At 44.9% G+C, this 20,989-nt stretch overlaps 2 protein-coding genes across 3 annotated transcripts; one reads left to right on the top strand and one right to left on the bottom strand.

Annotated features, from left to right (window-relative positions):
• Nucleotides 1-361: 361 nt before the first annotated feature.
• On the top strand, nucleotides 362-3,462 carry LOC127323624 (thioredoxin O, mitochondrial). 2 transcript variants are annotated; one of them, XM_051351734.2, is made up of 7 exons: nucleotides 364-571; nucleotides 644-709; nucleotides 817-867; nucleotides 966-1,045; nucleotides 2,258-2,302; nucleotides 2,668-2,762; nucleotides 3,028-3,462. In XM_051351734.2, exons 1-7 carry the CDS (start codon nucleotides 391-393, stop codon nucleotides 3,035-3,037), a joined length of 528 nt encoding a protein of 175 aa, XP_051207694.1. In that variant the 5' UTR covers nucleotides 364-390; the 3' UTR covers nucleotides 3,038-3,462. The 2 variants fall into 2 exon arrangements, with proteins under 2 accessions (XP_051207695.1, XP_051207694.1); XM_051351735.2 differs by lacking the exon at nucleotides 3,028-3,462 and having other exon boundaries at nucleotides 362-571; nucleotides 2,668-2,766.
• Nucleotides 3,463-12,669: 9,207 nt separating this feature from the next.
• Nucleotides 12,670-20,595, bottom strand: LOC127323626 (uncharacterized). The gene is made up of 15 exons (XM_051351738.2): nucleotides 20,212-20,595; nucleotides 16,410-16,555; nucleotides 16,104-16,308; nucleotides 15,741-15,982; nucleotides 15,447-15,653; nucleotides 15,264-15,359; nucleotides 15,045-15,146; nucleotides 14,598-14,960; nucleotides 14,435-14,494; nucleotides 14,260-14,343; nucleotides 14,098-14,181; nucleotides 13,936-14,019; nucleotides 13,733-13,849; nucleotides 13,331-13,648; nucleotides 12,670-13,190 (listed from the first exon to the last, which is right to left on the bottom strand). The coding sequence occupies exons 1-15, from the start codon at nucleotides 20,414-20,416 to the stop codon at nucleotides 12,936-12,938; spliced, it is 2,568 nt and encodes an 855-aa protein (XP_051207698.2). The 5' UTR covers nucleotides 20,417-20,595; the 3' UTR covers nucleotides 12,670-12,935.
• Between the last annotated feature and the right edge of the window lie 394 nt (nucleotides 20,596-20,989).

Raw genomic sequence — 20,989 nt, 5'->3', positions numbered from 1 at the left:
TCACCGGCGAGAGGTGGGGGGAGAGGGAGGCCGCAGTGCTGGCCGCCGCCGCCCATCCCAACCGCGCCGGCCGAGGGAGAGCCGACGGGAGAAGGGGGCGCAGCGCAGGCCGCCGCCCAACCCATCCGCGCTCCCGCCATGCGTCGAGGAAGGGGATCCGGCCGCCGTCCACCAGGCGTCGACGAGGAAGGGCCCCCGCCGCCGCCACGCCCCGAGGGTCTTTGCCCCGGCGGCGCTAGAGGCGGCGGCGGCGGCGGCGGCGTTTAGGGCTGGAGTCGCGTCTGGTGGGAGTCGCGTTTAGGTCCTGCTCCGGCCCACATAATCTTATCAGCAATGGGCTTTCCTAACCCAAAGCCATACAAAGCCGAATTGATTGTACCCACGTCGGGAATGGCTCGCCGACTCTGCCGTCTTCCTCGCCTCCTCCCACTCGCCGCCGCCGCCCCCCAGCGCCGCCTCCCCATCCTCGCCGCGAACCCTAGCCCCGCCGCGCGCCTCCCGCGCTCCTCCCCCACGCCTCCGCCTTCGTTCCCCGCCTTCCCCCGCCTCTTCTCCACCTCCTCATCCGCAGGTACGCCCCCTTCCCCTCCCCAGTTTCCCCGTGGTCCTTGGGCCGACGCTGATCGTTCCCTCGCTCTCGCAGGCGATTCCAGCATGGTGGTCGTCGGCTCGGCGGACTCCTTCGACGCCATCCACACCAAGGTGCAAGGTGCGACGGCTATTCTACCTCCCCTTGCCGTACTCTTAACTTTCTCGCTGGTTCTTCGCACGTATCGTGGATGAAGTGCGTTCTGATCTGGCCTCTTGGTTTTGCAGATGAGAAGCTGCCGGCTATGTTCTACTACACGGCGGTCTGGTGCGGGCCGTGTAAGTGTTCTCTCTTGCCAAACGTTGAGGGTTTGAGTGAGCGAGTTGTGAGTGACCAGGGTGCTACAACTCTGCTTTTTTTTTTTTTGGCGTTGCAGGTCGGATGATGGCACCTGTGATCGAGAAGCTGAGCAAGCAGTACCCCAAGATACCCGTCTACAAAGTCGACATCGACTTGGTAAGGGTACCGGATTTGAGTTTTGCTGTAACGATGGTCTGCTACTCTGCTAGCAAACTTCAGATTAAATGTACACTGTTTGGATTCTAGTGGAAATTTCGCTTTAGAATGAACCTGGCCTTGGCTTAAACTTCTGTTCACCAAAGATCATTGCAAATTTGCAATGCACTCATTACGTTTATTTAATTAGAAAAGTTCTTGACCTAATCCATGAAGCTAGTGAAAGCCCCAAGCCGTACACTTAGGTTTGATTACGGATATATATCTGTTAGGTTTCTGGCATTGCAAAGATTGAATTCATGCATGAGCCAAGAGTCATCCTGTTCAGAACTTTGAGCATGAATGAAGCTAGCAGCACCCTGCATTTATCAGGATCCTTGTAAAAGTTGCTTCCTAACTAGTCTGCTCTTGCTTTGGCTAAGTCATCTGCATCATTTACCTTTGCTATCATCGATATTCTGTAGGCGTGACGTGATATATGTAGTGTCCAGAGTATCCATGTTAGCTAGAACTTGAGCCGAAGTACCAGGAGTGGATCTGGTAGTAAATCTAGTATACAAATATTTATTTCAGTATTGTGCAATGTTGGTTGCTCCTACTATTGCCTTGTACCTGGATCTGGCATTGTGAGGTAATCTGTTTATCTTCGTTCTGCAAACAGTGGGGATATGGATTTCTCCTCAGAATTATCATTTGATTGAATGTTCTGCTCTTATTTACTTCTGGTTTCAATGAATGGGGTAGGCAGACTCATGAAGTATCATTTGTTTGGAGTAGGCAGACTCATGACATATAAGTTGGTGCATAGCTGTGTGAGACTAGAAGTATAGAGAATATCAAAAATCAAACTGTTACTTAAGGTGGTTCTTAGTTCAGTTGTTTTGTTGTATTCTGTGATCCGGTGTAAATTTACACTTGTTACATTTTGGTTAAATCAACGTTTAATTAAATATTCTTTTCCCTCTGTCCCAAATTAATTTACTTAGTGTGTGTATTCCAAATACTTCCTCCGTCCCAAATTTATTAACTCACCGTTGTCTAGATACAGACGATACACAAAGAAAACCAGCTAATGTGAGGTGCAATACATACTTATACTGTGATTCCAATTAAAAATCTAGTGCTAATGTTATTAGAGTTATATCTCTAAATCAGTAGTTGCGTGCTTTCTCGCTTATTGTCGTTTTTTTTTTTGTCTCTTTGTTATTGCAGGATGGAATTGGAAACAAACTAGGAGCCCTGAAAATATGCTCTGTGGTAAGTTGCATATCATAATGCAAATTCCATTCAATTACGTACATTTCCGTGACTGTAGATCAGATCATGTACAATGTTTTAACCTTTTTAAAATTCTTGTATGTATGTTCGTTCATTTCACTTACAAGACAGGGCCATGATTTTAGTACTCCCTATGGCCCTAAATACTTGTCACAGATTTAGTCAAAATGTAGGCTAAAATCTGTCTAAATTTGTTGAACCTGCGACAAGTATTTAGGGCCGGAGATAGTAATGTCGTTCTGTCAGAATGTTCGTATTTATGTATAAACAATTTTTATTGTTAGCAACCTTCATACTGGTTCTTACTACAATTAATCTGACTCCTGTCGGGATATCCTGCGCAGCCGACGTTCCATCTGTATCACAAGGGTGAGAAGACCAGCGAAGTAGTTGGTGCTGACGTGAACAAACTTCAATCTGCCATGGAAAGTCTTCACAAGTAAGATATTATGTTCTCATCTTTTTTTGCTTACACACACAGTGAGTACACTGCTGTTTGAATTATCTTATATGCAGTGAATGAAGCAAAACGAAAATAAACAAGCCTGTCCTAGATAATTTGAATCTTTTACCTAAACTACAATTGATAAGATATGCTATGAGCCTGTCTTAAATATGTTACCAGCACTTAGCTATTTACTTTGTTTTGCGATGCCGTTGGCATTATTGAAGTGCTCTTGACACTATGCATTCTTCTTGGGCAGGCAACAGTGAACTTCCGTGCATGAAGACGTTGCAATGCTTCTGATTTCTATCGATGCATCCGACACGGAAACTTCTGCGTTGCGACCTTGTTCAGAGATCTTGTTATAGTTGGGTTGTGGAACATTGGTAACTGGATGTATGCCCTTTTTAGCACAGGTTTTGTACACTATTTGCTAAGCAGGATCTGTAAATCTGTCTATGCGTTCGGTCTCTCTCTCTCTGATGGTTAGGCTTGACATGCACAAGTTCTGTGTTTTTCTGTAGCCGTTATCAGTTGTTTTTCCTAAATGTGCTGGATCGCAAAAGTGTGGCAGCCAACCAAATGTGTCCAGACATTGGAACATGTGGTAGTGTGCAATTACGTCCATCATTTAAGTCCAGTGATGATCTCAATGAAATTGAATAAATCCAGCTATTTGGATGGTTATGTTCAACCTTGTTATTCCGTTGACATTTTGACAGGTGAAAAACCTATGCGTTTGCCAAAAATCGATCAAATCTGCTCATGTTTTGACCGCTTGCGTATGTCAGCTCCCAACTCCCGTTGTTGCTAGGTAACTTACAAACTCAAATGGCTCTAGACTAAATGTTCCTCCCATGGGAGTGGCTTTTCTTTAGCGAGATTGAAGTCTAAGACACCGTTAACAGAAACGTCCAGCTAGCGTTGAAGTTCTTGTACATGATACCATTGATGGTGTTGTGTCGAAGGATACAATATTGGTGGAGTCATTCTCCTTGCCTCAGAGGTCATTAGCCCTTGGTTGTGGAGTCGTATATAAGTTGGGGATGGAAATCAATTAATCTTGCAAGAAAGTTGTGCTCAATACTACAATAAACAAGGGCGATCCCACATACGCCTACTAGGGGTCATATGACACAAGGTTTTTTTGTTGCACCTTGAACCTTGTACATCTACATAAAAGTTCTGATGCACGACATCCCGCGCGAAATCCGTCGAGGAACCGACGCCAAAGTGACGAGACCTCGTAGATATTGGAGAGTGATCTGCCCAGACATGACGGACGCACAGGCGCGATGACATATGACACTGTTAGACTAACTACTGTACGTATATTCATGTTAGTCATAGCTGTGATCGCTAGACGATCGCTAGTTAGGTTCTGTAGATAAACCTTACTCCCCACGTATGTAACAAACTTGTATGTTGATCTTATCCCTTGAGGATTATAAATAGAAGGCAATGCCGAGAGGCATGATCACGGCAAAACACAGTTGTTTAACTTGGTATCAGAGCTAGATCCTAAACCCTTCCGCAGCCATGGCTCTGTCCACCACCTCCAACTCCCCTAGCTCCGTCACGATCTCCTCGATCTCCAGCCTGATCACTATTAGGCTTACGCGCGACAACTTCCTCCTCTAGAGGACACAAGCCGCGCCTGCTCTCCGTGCTGTACACCTGTACGGCTACGTCGATGGAACCCTGCCGGCGCCGCCGGCCACCATCACCGAAGGCACTGGCACCAGCGCCAAGGAGGTGGCAAACCCGGAGTACCTCCGGTGGTACCAGCAGGACCAGCTGGTGCTCATCGCCCTCCTCGGATCCATGTCCGAGGATATCGTCGGGCAGCTCACGCAGATCTACACCATCACCGGCGTCTGGACCGCGCTCCACTCCATGTTCGGCTCGCAGAACAGGGCGCGGGTCATGCAGCTGCACTATCAGCTGTCCAACTTCAAGAAGAACGATCTCCCGGCCGCGGACTACTTCAACCGCATGAAGAGCTTCGCAGATGCGATGGCCTCCACTGGGAAACCTCTCAGCGACGAGGAGATCTTGGGCTACGTGCTCGCTGGACTGGGTCCTGACTACGAGCCGCTGGTGGCGGCCATCACCTCCCGCGACGACCCGGTGAGCCTTAACAGCTTCTATGCTTATTTTCTCAGCGCCGAGCTTCGTCTTGAGCAGCAGGCATCTTCTGGCAACATCATTCCCTCTGGCAGCGCTGTCGAAACCCGCCATGGTGGTGGCAACGGCGGGCAGTATGGTGGACAGCGCCAGGGAGGAGGACAAGGCGACCGTGGTCGCCATGGTGGACCAGGACGCGGCCGTGGCAACGGCCGTGGTGGTGGCAATGGAGGTGGTGGCAATGGTGGCGGTGGCGGCTACCGTGGCACCTGCCAGGTGTGCCGCAAGGTCGGGCATGACGCGCTCCGGTGCAGGAACCGCTTCAACCATGTGTTCCAGCCGGAGGAACCCCGCGCACGCAATGCCAATGTCGCCAACACCAACAACCAAGGGTACAACGCCGACCCCAACTAGTACTTCGACTCCGGGGCGACGGACCACCTGACCTCCGACCTCGACCGCCTCTCCATCCAGGAACGCTACGCCGGCAAGGACACTGTGCAGGTCGCCAACGGTAAAGGTCTGAACATTACTCATATTGGTCATTCTCGAATTCCCGGCTCTTCTAGATCAATTCTTCTAAAAAATGTCTTGGGTGTTCCACATATTTCTAAGCATCTCCTTTCCATGCATAAACTGCTGCTTGACAATCACGCCTTTGCTGAAGTTTATCCTTCTCATTTTTTCGTCAAGGACCAAACAACGAAGGAGCTTCTACTTCAGGGTAGAAGCCAAGATGGGCTGTATCCCGTGCCAAGCGACACCACCTCTAGTCCCAGCGTCGCCATGGCCTTTCCAGTGCCACGTTCTCCACCGATCTTTGGCATCGGAGGCTAGGGCATCCGTCCCTTAGTGTCGTCAAGTCAGTTCTCCGGTCGAATAAAATCGCTTGTGCACCTCCATTAGAGTCTTCAGTGTGTGATTCGTGTCAGCGTGCCAAGGTGCACCAATTACCTTATTCTAGATCATCGCATTGTACCCAAAAACCCCTTGAGCTTGTGCACTCCGATGTGTGGGGGCCTGCTCTTCCTTCTGTGGGTGGTTTCCGCTACTATGTAAGCTTTGTCGATGACTTTAGTCATTATTCGTGCGTAAATCAGATGTTGAACAATCTTTTTATCATTTTCAAACCCATGTTGAGCGATTATTACAAACCAAAATCCTTGCTGTTCAAACTGATGGCGGTGGCGAATATCGTCGGCTGTCTCGTTACTTTGACAAAACAGGCATACAACATCGCGTCACTTGCCCTCACACTTCGCAGCAAAACGGCATCGCCGAGCGCAAGCACAGGCATATCGTCGAGACTGGCATCGCCCTTCTCGCCCACTCCTCTCTTCCAGTTCGCTTTTGGAATGAAGCTTTCCTCACTGCCGTTTACTTGATCAATTGTATGCCCGCTCGCAACCTTGACGATGCTGCACCTATCACATGTCTTCGTGGTGATCAACCTGATTATCATTTCCTTCGCGCCTTCGGGTGCGCATGATGGCCCAATTTACGCCCATACAATACTCGCAAGCTCTCTTTCCGTTCGCGCCTCTGCGTGTTTCTTGGTTACAGTCAGCAGCATAAGGGATACAAGTGTTTAGATCGCTCTTCTGGCCGCATCTTCATTTCACGCGACGTTGTTTTCGATGAACAAGTGTTTCCCTATGCCACCCCAACACCCCTCCCACCTAGTTCTTCCAATGTTCCGTCTGTTTTCCCCATGTCGGAGCCGGTTCTTCAGGATGATCGTATGCGTAATTACGACCTTAACTTGTTGCCAACTCACACTCCTGTCACGAGCAGTTTCTCTGATGATGCAGGTGATTTTGATGATGGATCCACCGCCGGTGACTCGGGGTCGCCGCGTACACCTGCACGGTCGTCGTCTACCTCTGCCGCGGCAGAGGATCCTCCTGCCTCGGCTGCACGGCAGCCTACCGCGGCTGATTTGTCTGCCGCGCCACCCTCCTCGCCCGACACCTCTGCAGCGACTCCCGCTGCGTCTGCTGCGGATGCACCTGCTGCCTCCGCCGCTCCTTCGCCGCCCGTGGTACCGGCTGCTGCACCTCGTCATCATATGCAGACACGCACTCGTGACGCCACTCGCAAGGAGCTCATTCCCAAGGATGGGACGATCCGCTACGACCCGAAGCGGCGCACGTTCGCCTCTGAACCCTCTTCCTATCGGTCGGCCCTTGTTGATACCCACTGGCGTTCTGCCATGGAGGATGAACATGCTGCTTTGCTCCGCAACAACACATGGACGTTGGTTCCCAAGCCACCTGGTACAAATATCATTGGGAGCCGTTGGGTGTTCAAGATCAAGCACAAGGCTGATGGCTCTCTTGACAAGTACAAGGCTCGTCTCGTCGCACAAGGATTCACTCAACGCTACGGTGTCGATTATCTTGACACCTACAGTCCTGTGGTTAAACCGGCAACCGTGCGGCTCGTCCTTTCTATTTCAATGTCTCGTGACTGGAGCGTCCGCCAACTCGACATCAGCAATGCCTTCCTCCATGGCACCTTAGAAGAAACAGCGTACATGCGGCAGCCCCCTGGTTTTGAAGATGAGCGCCACCCAGAGTATGTCTGCAAGTTGCAGAAATCCATCTATGGGCTTAAGCAGTCCCCGCGGGCTTGGTACTCTCGCCTGAGCGACAAGTTGCACCCGCTGGGTTTTCAGGCTGCAAAGACTGACACTTCTTTGTTTGTGTTCTGTCAGCCTTGCCTCACCATGTATCTTCTCGTCTACGTCGACGATATTGTGCTTGCCAGCTCTTCTCCACGTGCCTCTGATCGTCTTGTTGCTGCCCTTGGCGAAGCTTTTTCCTGTTAAGGATCTCGCCCCCCTTCACTTCTTCCTTGGAGTTCAGGTGACTCGTGATCCAGGGGGAATGACATTGTGCCAAGAACAGTATGCGCTGGATCTGCTCAAATGCGCCAACATGGATAGTTGCAGACCGGTGACCACACCCATGTCGGTTCAAGAAAAGCTTTCTGCTGATCAAGGAACAACTCTCAACGAGGATGATGCTTTTACTTATCGCAGTACAGTTGGAGGACTGCAGTATTTGACTCTAACCCGGCCAGACATGTCGTATGCGGTAAACAAGGTGTGCCAGTACCTCTCCAAACCAACTTCAGCTCATTGGGAGGTAGTGAAGAGAATTTTGCAGTTCGTCAAAGGATCAGCTGGCATAGGACTTCGCATCAGGAAATCCTCATCTTCCTTGCTCAGTGTGTTCGCTGATGCCGATTGGGCTGGCAGCGCCGACGATCGACGATCGACGGGAGGCTTTGCAGTATTTTACGGACCTACTCTTATCTCATGGAGTGCCCGTAAGCAACCAACTGTGTCAAGATCATCCACGGAAGCGGAGTACAAGGTGCTGGCCAACAGCACAGCAGAGGTTATTTGGATACAATCGCTCCTCCGTGAGCTTAATGTTCCACAGCCGCGCGCTCCGGTGCTCTGGTGCGACAACCTCGGTGCTACTTATCTGACCGCTAATCCTATGTTTCACGCTCGAACTAAGCACATTGAAGTGGATTTTCATTTCGTCAGCGAAAAGGTGGCACAAGGAGCTCTCGACGTCCGTTTCGTCTCCTCTGCGGATCAGGTCGCAGATGCGTTCACAAAGCCTTCTACAAAGCTCATGCTTGAGCGTCTATATTCCAATCTCAACTTAGTTTCAGTAAGATGAGATTGAGGGGGAATGTTAGACTAACTACTGTACGTATATTCATGTTAGTCATAGCTGTGATCGCTAGACGATCGCTAGTTAGGTTCTGTAGATAAACCTTACTCCCCACGTATGTAACAAACTTGTATGTTGATCTTATCCCTTGAGGATTATAAATAGAAGGCAATGCCGAGAGGCATGATCACGGCAAAACACAGTTGTTTAACTGACACAACCCTGCAATATGCATACTCTAATGCACATGGTAGGAAGCGATTGATCTGTCTAGAAATCTATCCACCTTGTGAGATGGCTCCTGCATCATTTTTCTTTTGGTGTTTCATTCTACATATATACTTCGGCTCTTTTTAGGTGACTGAACAATCACATGTGTGGATATCCCAAGTCCCAACTTGGAGCAAAGCAATTAATTTATCTCCGTAACTCCTTTCATGTCTAGTGATTGGCAATATATATTTGTGTTATGTACACAGTTTTCCTAGTTGATTGATTTTCGATTAAAAAATCAATCAATCAATCCTAGTTGATTGACAATTCTCAAATTCGAGGACAGAGTTTTCCATTGTGGTATATTAGCAGCTAAGGTCAAATGTCAAGTGTCCAACCTCTGTTGTTGAAAATATTAGATTTCTTAAACCATCCAAGGAAGCCTTATGTCAACAAGTCTATGTTACAAAGATTTAAATAATTATTGATATACGTCAACTTTTTGTGTTCCGGTTTCCTTAATATTTAATTATTTATTAAATGACGTTATGTGATCATTAGTTATCAAGTATTGGTAGTTCAATCTCTAAAACATACTACGAGTGAAACTCGTTACCCTGTAAGTATTTTCATTGGTACTTATTTGTAAAATTTATGGTAAAAAGATGGTAAATAAAAATTGTTTCCACTAGGGGGGGGGGGGGGGGGGGGCATGTGCCCCCTCACCCCAAAAAATGTGATTTTCTTTGTAGACATGTGATTATGTATGTTCACATAGGGTTATTTATATTCTAGGTTTGTTCCTTACAATGAAGATGGGTCTTGTCGACTGTTTGAACTCTGACACCTCATGGAGCAAGAAGCGTACTGCCGTTCACATCATGAACTTTTTTCTTCAGGGGCACAAGATCGCCTCCTGCATCAAGGCAGTGGCAACCTTGATCATCACACTAGGATGGATAGTCCCAAAAGATGGTGATATCAGGTTGTTCGCCGCAAAGATCACGGCACAATTTGCTTCGTATCTACATATAGTAGAGATCAATGGCACCATGTTGTGGGTATCTTCTTGTTGCCCATGATGAACCGATGGCAGAGGACATTTAAGTATGTATAGTGGACAAAAATGGAGGTAACACAATAAACAACAAATAATAAATTGTTCATATCATCATGTAAATCTTAAAGAGGCGAAACACGTGAGCGGGGCAATCCGCTAAGTTTTTTCCTGATAGAATGGATAAGCATTAACATGCGAAGGAACTACGATCGATACGGGGGGGGGGGGGGGGGGGAGGAGGATAGAGACTCACTCCCTCTTTAAGCATGCATATCCTTGAAAGTTTTGCTCAAGCTCTCCACAATAGTAGAGCCAGAGAAATCTCTACATTACTGGCACACCTGGGCGAATTGGAAAAACATTGGTATTTCATCATTGACACTAGTTGGAGAGCTTGCAAGTGTGAAAGCAGAATTTCAACATAACACTAAAGTAAGAGCTTTCTTAGAATCCCTTTCCTGATTGGCAACCTCATCAAGATCTTGTAGTTGTAGGGCAGCTCCAACCACCTACAATCACTGAAGTTGGCGATGGATTAATTCCAAGCTCACCATGGATAAACTGAAGTATTTTTTCAAATTTATTATAAAATGTGGTATCTACATAGTATTAGTATGTAAAAACTCTTTCAACCTGGGGGTGGTGGGGGGTGCCCTTCCACTCTACAACATGGTTTATATGTACACATGGGCTTATTTACGTGGACACATTGTCATTTAGATTCTAGATTCTCCCATGACAATGAAGATGAGTGTTCTAAACTTTTTCTGGGGGCTCTTTGAACTCTAACGCCCTCGGGCAAGAAGCTTGCTTGCGTTCGCATCTTGGAATCCTTCTTGTAGCGGCACAAGACCTCCTCCATCTCCAACATAGAGATCGTCTCACTAGTCACCACCTCCACCTAGGCACTGGTAACCTTGATCAGCATGTTGGGCTTGACGGTCCTGAAAGATGTAGATATCAGGTTGTTCACCGCAAAGGTGCCCACACAACTTGATCCATATTTAGGTATCATTTAATTCACGGGATTTTCAGGACGCATGAATATGAATAACACAGGATTTGAATGGCATGTCCTCTCCAATCCAATATGATTAGGAAACTACAGGATTCTGGATACCCGAGCGTTTGATTGTACGAGAAATTACAAGGAATTGTAAAAAGAGGTTGGAGTGAAGGAAAATTTTCCTCCAAAACATAGTGCAAAAGAATCCTTTGTAGAAATTCCAAAGAATTGCAATCATATGAATCAAACAACGTTTGTAGGAAAAAAATCCTATGGATCCAAATCCTACAAAAATCCTATGCACTTCCTTCAAATCAAACAGACACTTAAGGAACTTCAGGATTCCTTGCACCATGCAAATGATATCTTCATTCCTTTATGCCTAGGGTGAACCAATGACATTTTAGCACCAATAGTGGGTAAAAATGGAGATAACACGAATAATCAACAAACAAAGAATGGTTCAAAATCTTCGTTGGATCATGAGGGGTGCGCGCTAGGAGGGCAATGCGCAAAGTGTTGTCTTGTAGAATGGGTAAGCATATTGATAAAGATTGTTTTGATCGATCTTTCACGATGCATCTGCTAATCCAAACTAACCCATAGGATCTCCCAATTACGTGAGTGATGCACGCAACTTAAAGATGGGGGATGTCAATCTGGGAAGCAAACCGTTGATGTAGACGAACCTCCCAGTGAATAGATAAATCCAACAAGAAAATCGATGACGAAAAGCGGACCTCACGTTTCACCGTGGTCACCTCTTCATCCATTGCCGTTGATGTAGATGAACCTGGAGTGAAGGGTCTGCTGTTAGGTGCCTGTGCTTGTTAGAGCAGGGTCTGCTGTACGGGCATGTTGTTTGGTTTCAGTAGGTCCTTTCTCTAATTACCGCTGGTAACTCTTCGTTGGCGGCAAAGGAGAATGATTTGTGCCTGTATAGTTTTTTCTATTTTTGATGTTGCATCAACTCGGCGAGTTCATTATCATCCTACCTAACTTGATGGGGTTATTTGGGTTCAGCAAACTGCCAAAAAAATGTCGGAACGTTTAACAGCATCTGGTCTTCGTAGGCAATGAATTGGGTGTATCCTACGCACGAACCTAAAACCATTGCCAAATCAACCCAATCGGCTCCCGTTGCTCGGCCTGCCGATGCCAGTAGTGGCCCTGACGACTGCCACCACACATGCGCGCACTGCCGCCGGCCGGCCGGTTAAATCACCATCCGGCCATGGCAGTGGCAGGGGCACGTACCCGGGCGGTGGTGGCTGTCCCCCGAGGGTTGGCAACGGGGTGCGTGTCTCCCGTTCAACTGACAGTACCACGGCGTAGGGATCCAAGGTCGTGGGGCCACTGCGTCAGGTACCCAGTTTGCCGGCACAAAAAAGTGCCGGCAAAGGCTCTAAAAGTGCCGGCAAAGGTTTTTCAAGGCACAAAAAAAAGTGCTGCGTTTATTCCAGTCGAGATTGCTCTTTGCCGGCATTTTTCGTGAGATGCCGCGGTATGTAATTCAAGGCACAAATACTGGTGCCAGTAATAGCTATTTCAGGCAGATCAGTTATTGCCTGTTAAGAGTTTTGCCGGCACTTTAGATTGTGCCGTGGAAGGTTTTTGCCGGCACTTTATGGAGATGCCGCCGAATCTTTTTCTGGCACAAGGTTGTGACGCCGCGGAACCTTTTTTCTGGCACAAGGTGGAAATGCCGTTCAAAGCTTTTGCCGGCATTTCTGCAAATGCCTCCAAATTTGTTTTCAGGCATATAGGCCTAATGCCGCTGTTTCTTTTTGTAGGCAAATTTTGATATACTGTACTGGCAGCATTCATGAACATTCAGTCAAATCATTTAACTTACAATTCAGTCATAAGCATTCAGGTATTTAACTTACAATTACACAAACAAGCATTCAGTCATAAACAGAATTCAGTCATAATCAGTCATAAACATGATCATCCAGCATCAGATAACTTACAAGCATTCAGTCATAAGCAGTCATCAACATCATCCAGCATCATCCATCATTAGATAACATACAAATTCATCAGCTTGAAAGCATCATCCAGCCTGGTCACACATCATCCAGCAATTCATCAGCCTGGACTGGAGAAGCTATGGAGGCTTTTGACTTGAAGGTGAAGGTTCTCCTCCTCTTAGTTGTCTGGCTGTCATGGTTTTCTGCCCTCCTCCTCATTTCCCGATTTGCTGCTTGTTCCTCCAATGTCAGCACCTTACCATCTGATCTGGAATGAATGCGCAAGTTCTTGTCCATGCAGCTCAAAATTGATGCATGAGTCATGTCCATGTCCTCTTCTTCAGTGCTGATCTGCAAGCATGTTTTGTGTCACATGGTTGATTCATGACAGTAAACTTACATTTTCAAGAGGCTGATGGAAACAAGGCTGATCATGTGGAGAACAAGTGATAATTGACATTCTCAAGAGGCAAGAGGCTAGTGGAACTTACATTCTTTCTTGGCCACTGGACTGAGCGTGCCTCAGCATGACCTAGTAGTGTCATTGTCCCCTTTGCTTGTGGTAACCTTGTGGTTCGCTTCAAGACCATGTTGATCATAACTTCGATGAATTCATCTGTGTCTGCATTCTGAACTGTCCCAAGAGCAACCACTGCTTCACTGTATGGTGAAGTCAATGCTACATCCATCCCTTTTGTCACCTTGACTGGCCCTTTGTTCTTTCTCTTCTTCACCTCACTGATTTTCATCCTATTCTCCTGTGCCTTCTCCATTTTAACAGTTCTAATGATTTTGTTCACACTTGCTGTCTGCACATTTTATTATATCACCCTATAAGCCTCAGTTATTGCATCAACCATTTAGTAAGTACAACTGCTGGAATAATTTCTAACCTTTGCCTCTAGTTGCTTGTAAGTAGTCTTTGAGTGATTCCCTTCTATTTCCTGGCTGTATACATCTTCCTGGCTATAAATTTCTTCCTGGGTATAAATTGCTTCCTGTCTTGGTACCTTCAATTACAAATAATATGATAACATTATTATAACCATTTCTACTATCACCAGTTTTAAAAAGTACCAATGTTAGCAGCTCATACCTTTGGTATAGAACTATTAGGTTCCTTCACACTCTTTCTCTCCTTTATTTTTCTGGCTCTTCTATCTTCATGAGTTGTGGTGGCCTACATTTAAACAATCAGAGCACACAATTAACAGGACCATCTAGGAGCCAAGTGGACATGGAACTGTTGATACTTTACCTTGGCTTGAGATCCTCCAACTTGTGAGGTATGACTATGTTTTTGGCTTCTTTTTGCATGTGTTACTTCAGTTGATCTAGTTTCCTGCATTTAAACAATCAGAGCACACAATTAACAGGACCATCTAGGAGCCAAGTGGACATGAAACTGTTGATACTTTACCTTGGCTTGAGAACCTCCAACTTGTGAGGTATGACTAGGTTTTTGGCTTCTTTTTGCATGTGTTACTTCAGTTGATCTAGTTTCCTGCATTTAAACAAAATTATCAAATACTTACCTGCACCATCTGGATAGTATGATTACAATACAGATCATGAAAGAAGAAGCTGAGTCTTACATTTTCTTTGCAACCTGTAACCTCACTGCTAATAACTTTCTCAACATTTTGTTTGGTAACCTACATTGGTTCAATCATATCACTAATTTAGATATCACCAGACTTTATGGAAATATACTGTTGACCATGTAATTACTCATGAATGAAGAAGTTTGTAGTGTACCTGGATTGTAGGAATACCTTCCATTCCCTCTTCACTTGTCTGCTGTTGCTGTTGCTGGTTGTCCTGTATTTTCTGGCTAGCTTGGTACACTAGCATTAGTTGACTCAACTGCCCTTCTATGATATCAGTCTTTCGCGCCATGTTTTCGACCACAAGCTTTAGGTCTCTGGTCTCTTTCCTACTCTCTTCAAGAGCTGCTAGTGCTTGAGCTAGATTTTCTGATCCTTTTCCACCAACTACCATGCCTAGACCATACCTTGTTGACTTCTTTGCTTTGGGAAACAATGTTGAATAGAGGTCATTGGGATTTGGTTCCTCCCCATGCAGCTCAGGATTGGCATTTAGTTTGTTATTGATTTCATTCTACAAGGAAATCAGTGTCATGGCAGGTATTGTTGCAAGAACAAGTATGTGTGCTGGCAGTAGTTACTTGAAGGTGAAACTTACAATTTTTCCAGCAGCAAAATTGTCAACTGGCAGTCCTTTGCTATTAGTGTGAGTGATCCTGTACAGCTCAGCCCTCCCAATTTTTTTACCTTCTAGGATCTCCTGCAAATCACATGGATTATGCCCTCATGAACTTGTAAAAATATTTCAAATGGTAAGGTTGTACACAAAGTAATATGCAGAAAATTTAATTCTGAATTGATTAGTTTGGATTATTACTGTTTGATCTTGTACAACTGCGAAGCTCCTTGACCCAGTAGTGTGTGTACTATTTGGCTGGTTTTTCCTTGCAGTTTTGTTCTTCCTTGACAATCTCTGCAATTTAAGTTTACATTTTCAGTTCATGGTAAGATTAGTAAGCATACATTTTCAAATTGAAAGTTTGAAAATGTAATGATTCACCTTGCACTTTTTTTGCTTCCAACGCCTCACCAACCAATCCCATTGAGCTTCAGGAAGTCTTTGGCCACACCCGTTCGCAACGTTCTCTTCTATTGATAACTTTGACTTGTAATGTTTCTTCTTTAAGTAGCACTTGAAATCTTTCCATTTTTTACCTGCAGACTTTAGTACCCAGTACCTATGTCTTTCTTCAACATTAAAGAATGTCTGCAATACATAAGTAGCAACAGTTAGACAAAAAAAACCTTTCCACTGTTATTGCAGTGAGAAATAAATGTAATGCAGTTTAAATACCTTAACAGTTTCCCACAAGTGCATTTTCTCAGATCTGGGTACTTTGCTCCAGCTTGTTGCTGCCATTGAAATTTCTTTTCCTTTAACTAAACTTCCAATAAAATTGGAGAACTGGCTGGTGTTTGGACCACAAGGCTGTCCATTGTCATTGAATTCCACATCTATTTTACAGTTTGGATTAACATGTTTCCAGAACCCCTTCAGTAATGTTGGACCTCTATGGGATTTCTCTTCTTCTGTGCCTAAAACCATAATTGTTAAAACAGATTAGATATACTATATTTCTTTCCATTAGATACTGTTAACAGAACATTGATAGATCAAGAATCTAGATCAAGAACATTGATAGATCAAGAATCTAGCCTGGAGTGTTGTTAATTTTAATTGATCCATCTTCATATTCATCACCAGGATCAGTAGTTGCATCACTGTCATAGCCTTCACCATCATTTTCTCTCTGCACATCCTCAGCACCATCTTCTTCCTCATCATCCTCTTCATCACTGTCATCTTCATCATCATCATCATCTTCCTCTAGTTGTTCATATATAGTTTTATTCTCCACAATCTGAACAAAGGATATTTAAAAGTAATAGTTAGACAAATATCTTGGAATCCTGCAAAACTGGTTGTGTACAAAGGTGTTGAGATGTAGAATTCATTACTTACTTGCTGGTTCCCTGGCAAGTATCCAGTAGCTTTTGCTATGTGTATGAACCTTTCCAACATATTATCACCATTGCTTCCAGCTGCTACAGCTTCACCTACTTTGATCATCTTTTCCTTCCATTCTTGAGTATCTGACTTATTTGTTCCTGCACATATATTAAATGAATTATTTGTTCCTGCACATAATAGTAACTTCAAAGAAAAGTAAGAACATGTCAAACAGGACTGTCATACCCAAACTAACTGTCTATTCTAGGCTCCATGTCAAAGTAATCTCTAATTGAAGGACAGACAACAGAGTACCAATCATCATCTACAGCATCTTTCACATAGTATATCTGCTTAGCTTGGCTTGCAAATATAAATGGTTCTGATCCAAATTCTAACTGCTTCAGGTTTACTTGTGTTATCCCAAAGTTGGCGATGTTTTTAACTCCAGCAGGTTTTGACCATTCACATTTGAACAGTACAACACTTCCTTGGTTGGAATAATTTAACTCAACAATCTCAACTATTCTACCATAATATTCTACTTCTCCTTTTAATGGGTTCTTATCTTTCGAACTAGAATAACTGGAAGTCATAGATGAGTTTGAAACTCCATCACATTGAGTGCTTTTGCCTGCTGCAAACTCCTTTGTGTGGAATACACAACCATTAATGCAGTAGCTGTTGTACTTCTTGACCATCATGTAAGGCTTGTTTGCTAGCAAAACAATATCTTCTGGCAATTTTGTGCCTTTAAGAAGCAAAGACTGCACATGGTCAATGAACCAAGTATGGAATGTTCTGTGATGTTCTACTTCTACCTGTCTTTTACTTTTTCTCTTTTTCCCAGCAGCTAAAGCTTTCATATGCTTCTCTGTGTAAGAACTGATGTGCTCATAATTGAAGAGTACATACTTCGTGCTTGTGTCCATGACAGTAATCTAGTTCGTAAATACTGTAAGTCGATAATGGTCTTCCAAAAATCGTCAGGTACTTGCTGCAATTTTTGTTTCCACTACTAGTCAAATTATCATCATGTCTTGGTGGTCTGTTGAACTTGGTGTTACAATCATCCACATATCTACTGCAGAATGTCAAACACTCATCGAACAAATATGACTCAGCAATGGATCCTTCAGGGTGGCTTCTATTGTGTACCCAGTTTTTCATGTTGCCAATGAACATTTACGTGGACCACATGTTCCTGAATTGAACAGGCCCAACAAGTCTCACTTCAGTTGGAAGATGTATAACCAGGTGCTCCATTATATCGAAGAATGTGGGAGGAAAAATCTTCTCAAGTTCACATAATATCTCTGGCAACTGGTCTTCAACAATTGCTATCTCTTTGTTGCTGACGATCTTCGAAGTAATGACCTTGAAACACTTGGCAAGCTTCACCAAGGGCAATGCAACTTCTTCAGGCAATGTCTTCATTACAGCCAGAGGTAAGATTTCTTCAAACAAAATGTGGCAATCATGAGTTTTCAGCCCAACAAACTTGTTTTCCTCTAACCTTACTTTGTTGTACATTGAGGAAGCATGGTTGTCTGGAAATCTCACATTTTTCACCAGACCACAGAACATCTTCTTCTTTGATGACTCCATGTAGTACACTGCATCTGGCAAGTCAGGTTTTTCTTGTGTTTCATCAATATGCAAATGTTCTCTGATCTTCATTCTCTTCATATCCATCCTAGCATTTGCATTATCTTTTGACCTTTTGTCCACATCAAGCAAAGTGTTGACTATGTTGTCAAACACATTCTTTTCAATGTGCATTGAATCCAAGTTGTGTCTCACTAGCAAAAATTTCCAATATTCTAGTTGGAAAAAGATGCTCCTCTTCTTAAAAGTTGATTCAACAGTATGTACTTCCTCCTTATTCTCCAAATCCTCATCCCCTTCTCCTCTTTTCCTTTTCTTCCTTCCACTCCTCTTTTGCTTCTGTAGTTTTCCATATGCAGTTTGGATATCCATTGTCATAGCAGAAATTTCTTCCCCTGTTGGCTGTACTGGAGGATCCCTGAAATCAGTAGTACCATCAAAAGATTTCTCATCTCTTCTGAATGCATGATCCCTTGACAAGAACCTTCTGTGACCTAAGAAACATGCTTTGTGCCCATGCTTCAACCTTCTAGAGCAAGTTCCTAAGAGGCAATGAGAACAGACAACAATACTTTCACCACTCAATATTCCACGGCCCAACCAGTCACTAATGGTCCAGAGAAGTGCAGCATAGACTCTAAACTTTTTACCAAAATGAGCATCATGTACAAGAACACCATGGTGCCACAACTCCTGTAGCTCATCAATTACAAGTTGCAGGTATACATCAATGTCTTTCCCTGGTGATCTCCTTCCTGGTACAATGACAGACAATATGAAGTTGGTTTCCTTCATGCAAATCCAGGGAGGGAAGTTGTATGGGATCAGAATTATAGGCCAGATGCTATATGACAAGTTCATATTCCTGAACGGGTTGAATCCATCTGTAGCTAGTCCAAATCTGATGTTCCTTGGTTCTTTGCTGAACGACCTGTACCTGCTGTCAAAGTTCTTCCAAGCAGGTGAATCAGCTGGATGCCTCATTACTTCATCTTTGGTTCTCCCATCATTGTGCCAACTCATCAGAGCTGCTGTTTTGTTAGATATGAACAACCTCCTGACTCTTTTCTTCAGTGGAAAATGTCTGATAACTTTCCTTGCAACTCTACTGATTCTCTTCCCACCTACTACACTTCTCTCAGTCTTCCATCTGCTTGTTTTGCAAACTGGGCAGACATTGGCATTGGCATGGATGCCTCTGAAAATTATGCAGTCATTGAAACATACATCATAAGTATCATATGCAAGACCAACTCCTCTGATGTACTGCTTTGCTTCATGAAATTTCTTCGGCAGAGAATGTCCTTCAGGTAGTGCTTCCCTGAACAGTGTCAGCATATCTTCAAATGCAGCATTTGTCATTCCCCTGACATTTTTAATGTTGAGCAGTCTTACTAGAAACTGCAGCTTAGAAAACTTCTTGCATCCTGGGTACAACTGCTGGCCACCATCATTGACTAACCTCTTGTATGTTTCGACATCTTCATCTTCACTATCATCTTCACTGCCTTCTTCTTCTTCTGAATGCAATGAACTTCTAGGGTACATGTCAAACCCATCTAACAATAGCTGGTCAATCTCATCTCTAGCATTACTACTATCTTCTGGAGAGCTAGAGTGTGTGTCAGGATCATTGTTAACAACTGGTTCACCATGAAACAGCCAGGTTTTATATCCAGGCATGAATCCAGTACAGACTAGATGATCATTCACAATGTCTACATCATGCCAGAACCTGTTACCACAATTTTTGCATGGACACAGTATCTTCCTATCTTGCACTTCATTTCTTACAGCAAATTTTAAGAATAAGGAGACTCCAGCTGCATACTCATCTGAAGACCTTGAAGCTTCCATCCAACTCTTATCCATTATTACTGTTTTTTAGTAAAACTTAGAGTTTAAATAGAATCCAGTAATGAACTAAGCCATCTTATACAATCACAAGGGAACAACTAATAGAGCAATGCAGTAACCAAGCAATAGAGCAATGCAGTAACTATGAATTGCAGTAATCCACTAACCAGTACTGCAGCAATGCATTAACCAAGCAAACAATCACAAGGGAGCAAGTAATAGAGCAATGCAGTAACCAAGCAAACAATACAGAAAGGTTAGCATGCAATCCAGTAACCAAGCAAACCAGCAAATCATAGCAAACCAGTAATACAGGAATTTGTAGGTGGAGGTTCGATTCACCACGTACCAGACGAACTCGCCTCCGTGTTGTTTGAGTTCGTGAATCGACGGAGAAAGGACCGCCGCGGATCAACCTTAGCTTGGACTCCACTAGGATCCACCTTGGCTTGAACTCCAGTAGGATCCACCATGGCTTGAACTCCAGTAGGATCCACCATGGCTTGAACTCCAGTAGGATCCACCATGGCTTGAACTCCAGTAGGATCCACCATGGCCGTCAGCACGCGGATCCTAGGGGTCGCCGTCGCCTGCGAAACCTCAGGCCGCCGTCGCCACGCAGAATCCGCAACCCTAATCGGTGGAGGAGGAGGTCGGTGGCGAAGGAGGAGGGCCGAGGTGGAGGAGATCTAGCGGAGGTGGAGGAGGAGGTCGGCGGCGGCGGAGGAGGGCCGAGGTGGAGGTGGAGGAGGGCCGAGGTGATGGAGGAGATCTAGCGGAGGTGGAGGAGGAGGTCGGCGGCGGCGGAGGAGGGCCGAGGTGGAGGTGGAGGAGGGCCGAGGTGATGGAGGAGGGCGGCGGCGGCGGAGGAGGGCGGCGGCGGCGGAGGAGGGCGGCGGCGGCGGATCAGATCGCCAGAGGAGGACGAAGGAAAAATGCGAAGGAAAAAGCGAAGGGTTGAAGGAAACGTTGGGTGGAAGGACCATATTGTAAAAATGAGTTCGGTGGAAGGACCATTTGGTAAAACGTTTTGAGTTGCATTAAAACAAAATCACTTTCGGTGGAAGGACCAAATCATTTTCTTTTGTTTGAAAACAAAACGTTTTGGTAAATTTTTTAAAACATTA

This window comes from Lolium perenne, chromosome 7 (genome assembly GCF_019359855.2).
Source record: "Lolium perenne isolate Kyuss_39 chromosome 7, Kyuss_2.0, whole genome shotgun sequence".
Taxonomy (NCBI): domain Eukaryota; kingdom Viridiplantae; phylum Streptophyta; class Magnoliopsida; order Poales; family Poaceae; genus Lolium; species Lolium perenne.
The sequence above is the reverse complement of the archived record's forward strand: the minus strand, read 5'-3'. Positions and strand labels throughout refer to the sequence as shown.

What these genes read in the sequence shown, in the direction of transcription:
- LOC127323624 (XM_051351734.2), top strand. Translation starts at nt 391, where the DNA reads ATGGCTCGCCGACTCTGCCGTCTTCCTCGCCTCCTCCCACTCGCCGCC. An exon ending in GGCGGTCTGGTGCGGGCCGT is followed by an intron (nt 868 to 965) that starts GTAAGTGTTCTC and finishes TTGGCGTTGCAG; the next exon opens with GTCGGATGATGGCACCTGTG. An exon ending in CCCTGAAAATATGCTCTGTG is followed by an intron (nt 2,303 to 2,667) that starts GTAAGTTGCATA and finishes TATCCTGCGCAG; the next exon opens with CCGACGTTCCATCTGTATCA.
- LOC127323626 (XM_051351738.2), bottom strand. Translation starts at nt 20,416, where the DNA reads ATGGTGGATCCTACTGGAGTTCAAGCCATGGTGGATCCTACTGGAGTT. An exon ending in ACTTGTGGGAAACTGTTAAG is followed by an intron (nt 15,654 to 15,740) that starts GTATTTAAACTG and finishes TATGTATTGCAG; the next exon opens with ACATTCTTTAATGTTGAAGA. An exon ending in ATTTTGCTGCTGGAAAAATT is followed by an intron (nt 14,961 to 15,044) that starts GTAAGTTTCACC and finishes ATTTCCTTGTAG; the next exon opens with AATGAAATCAATAACAAACT.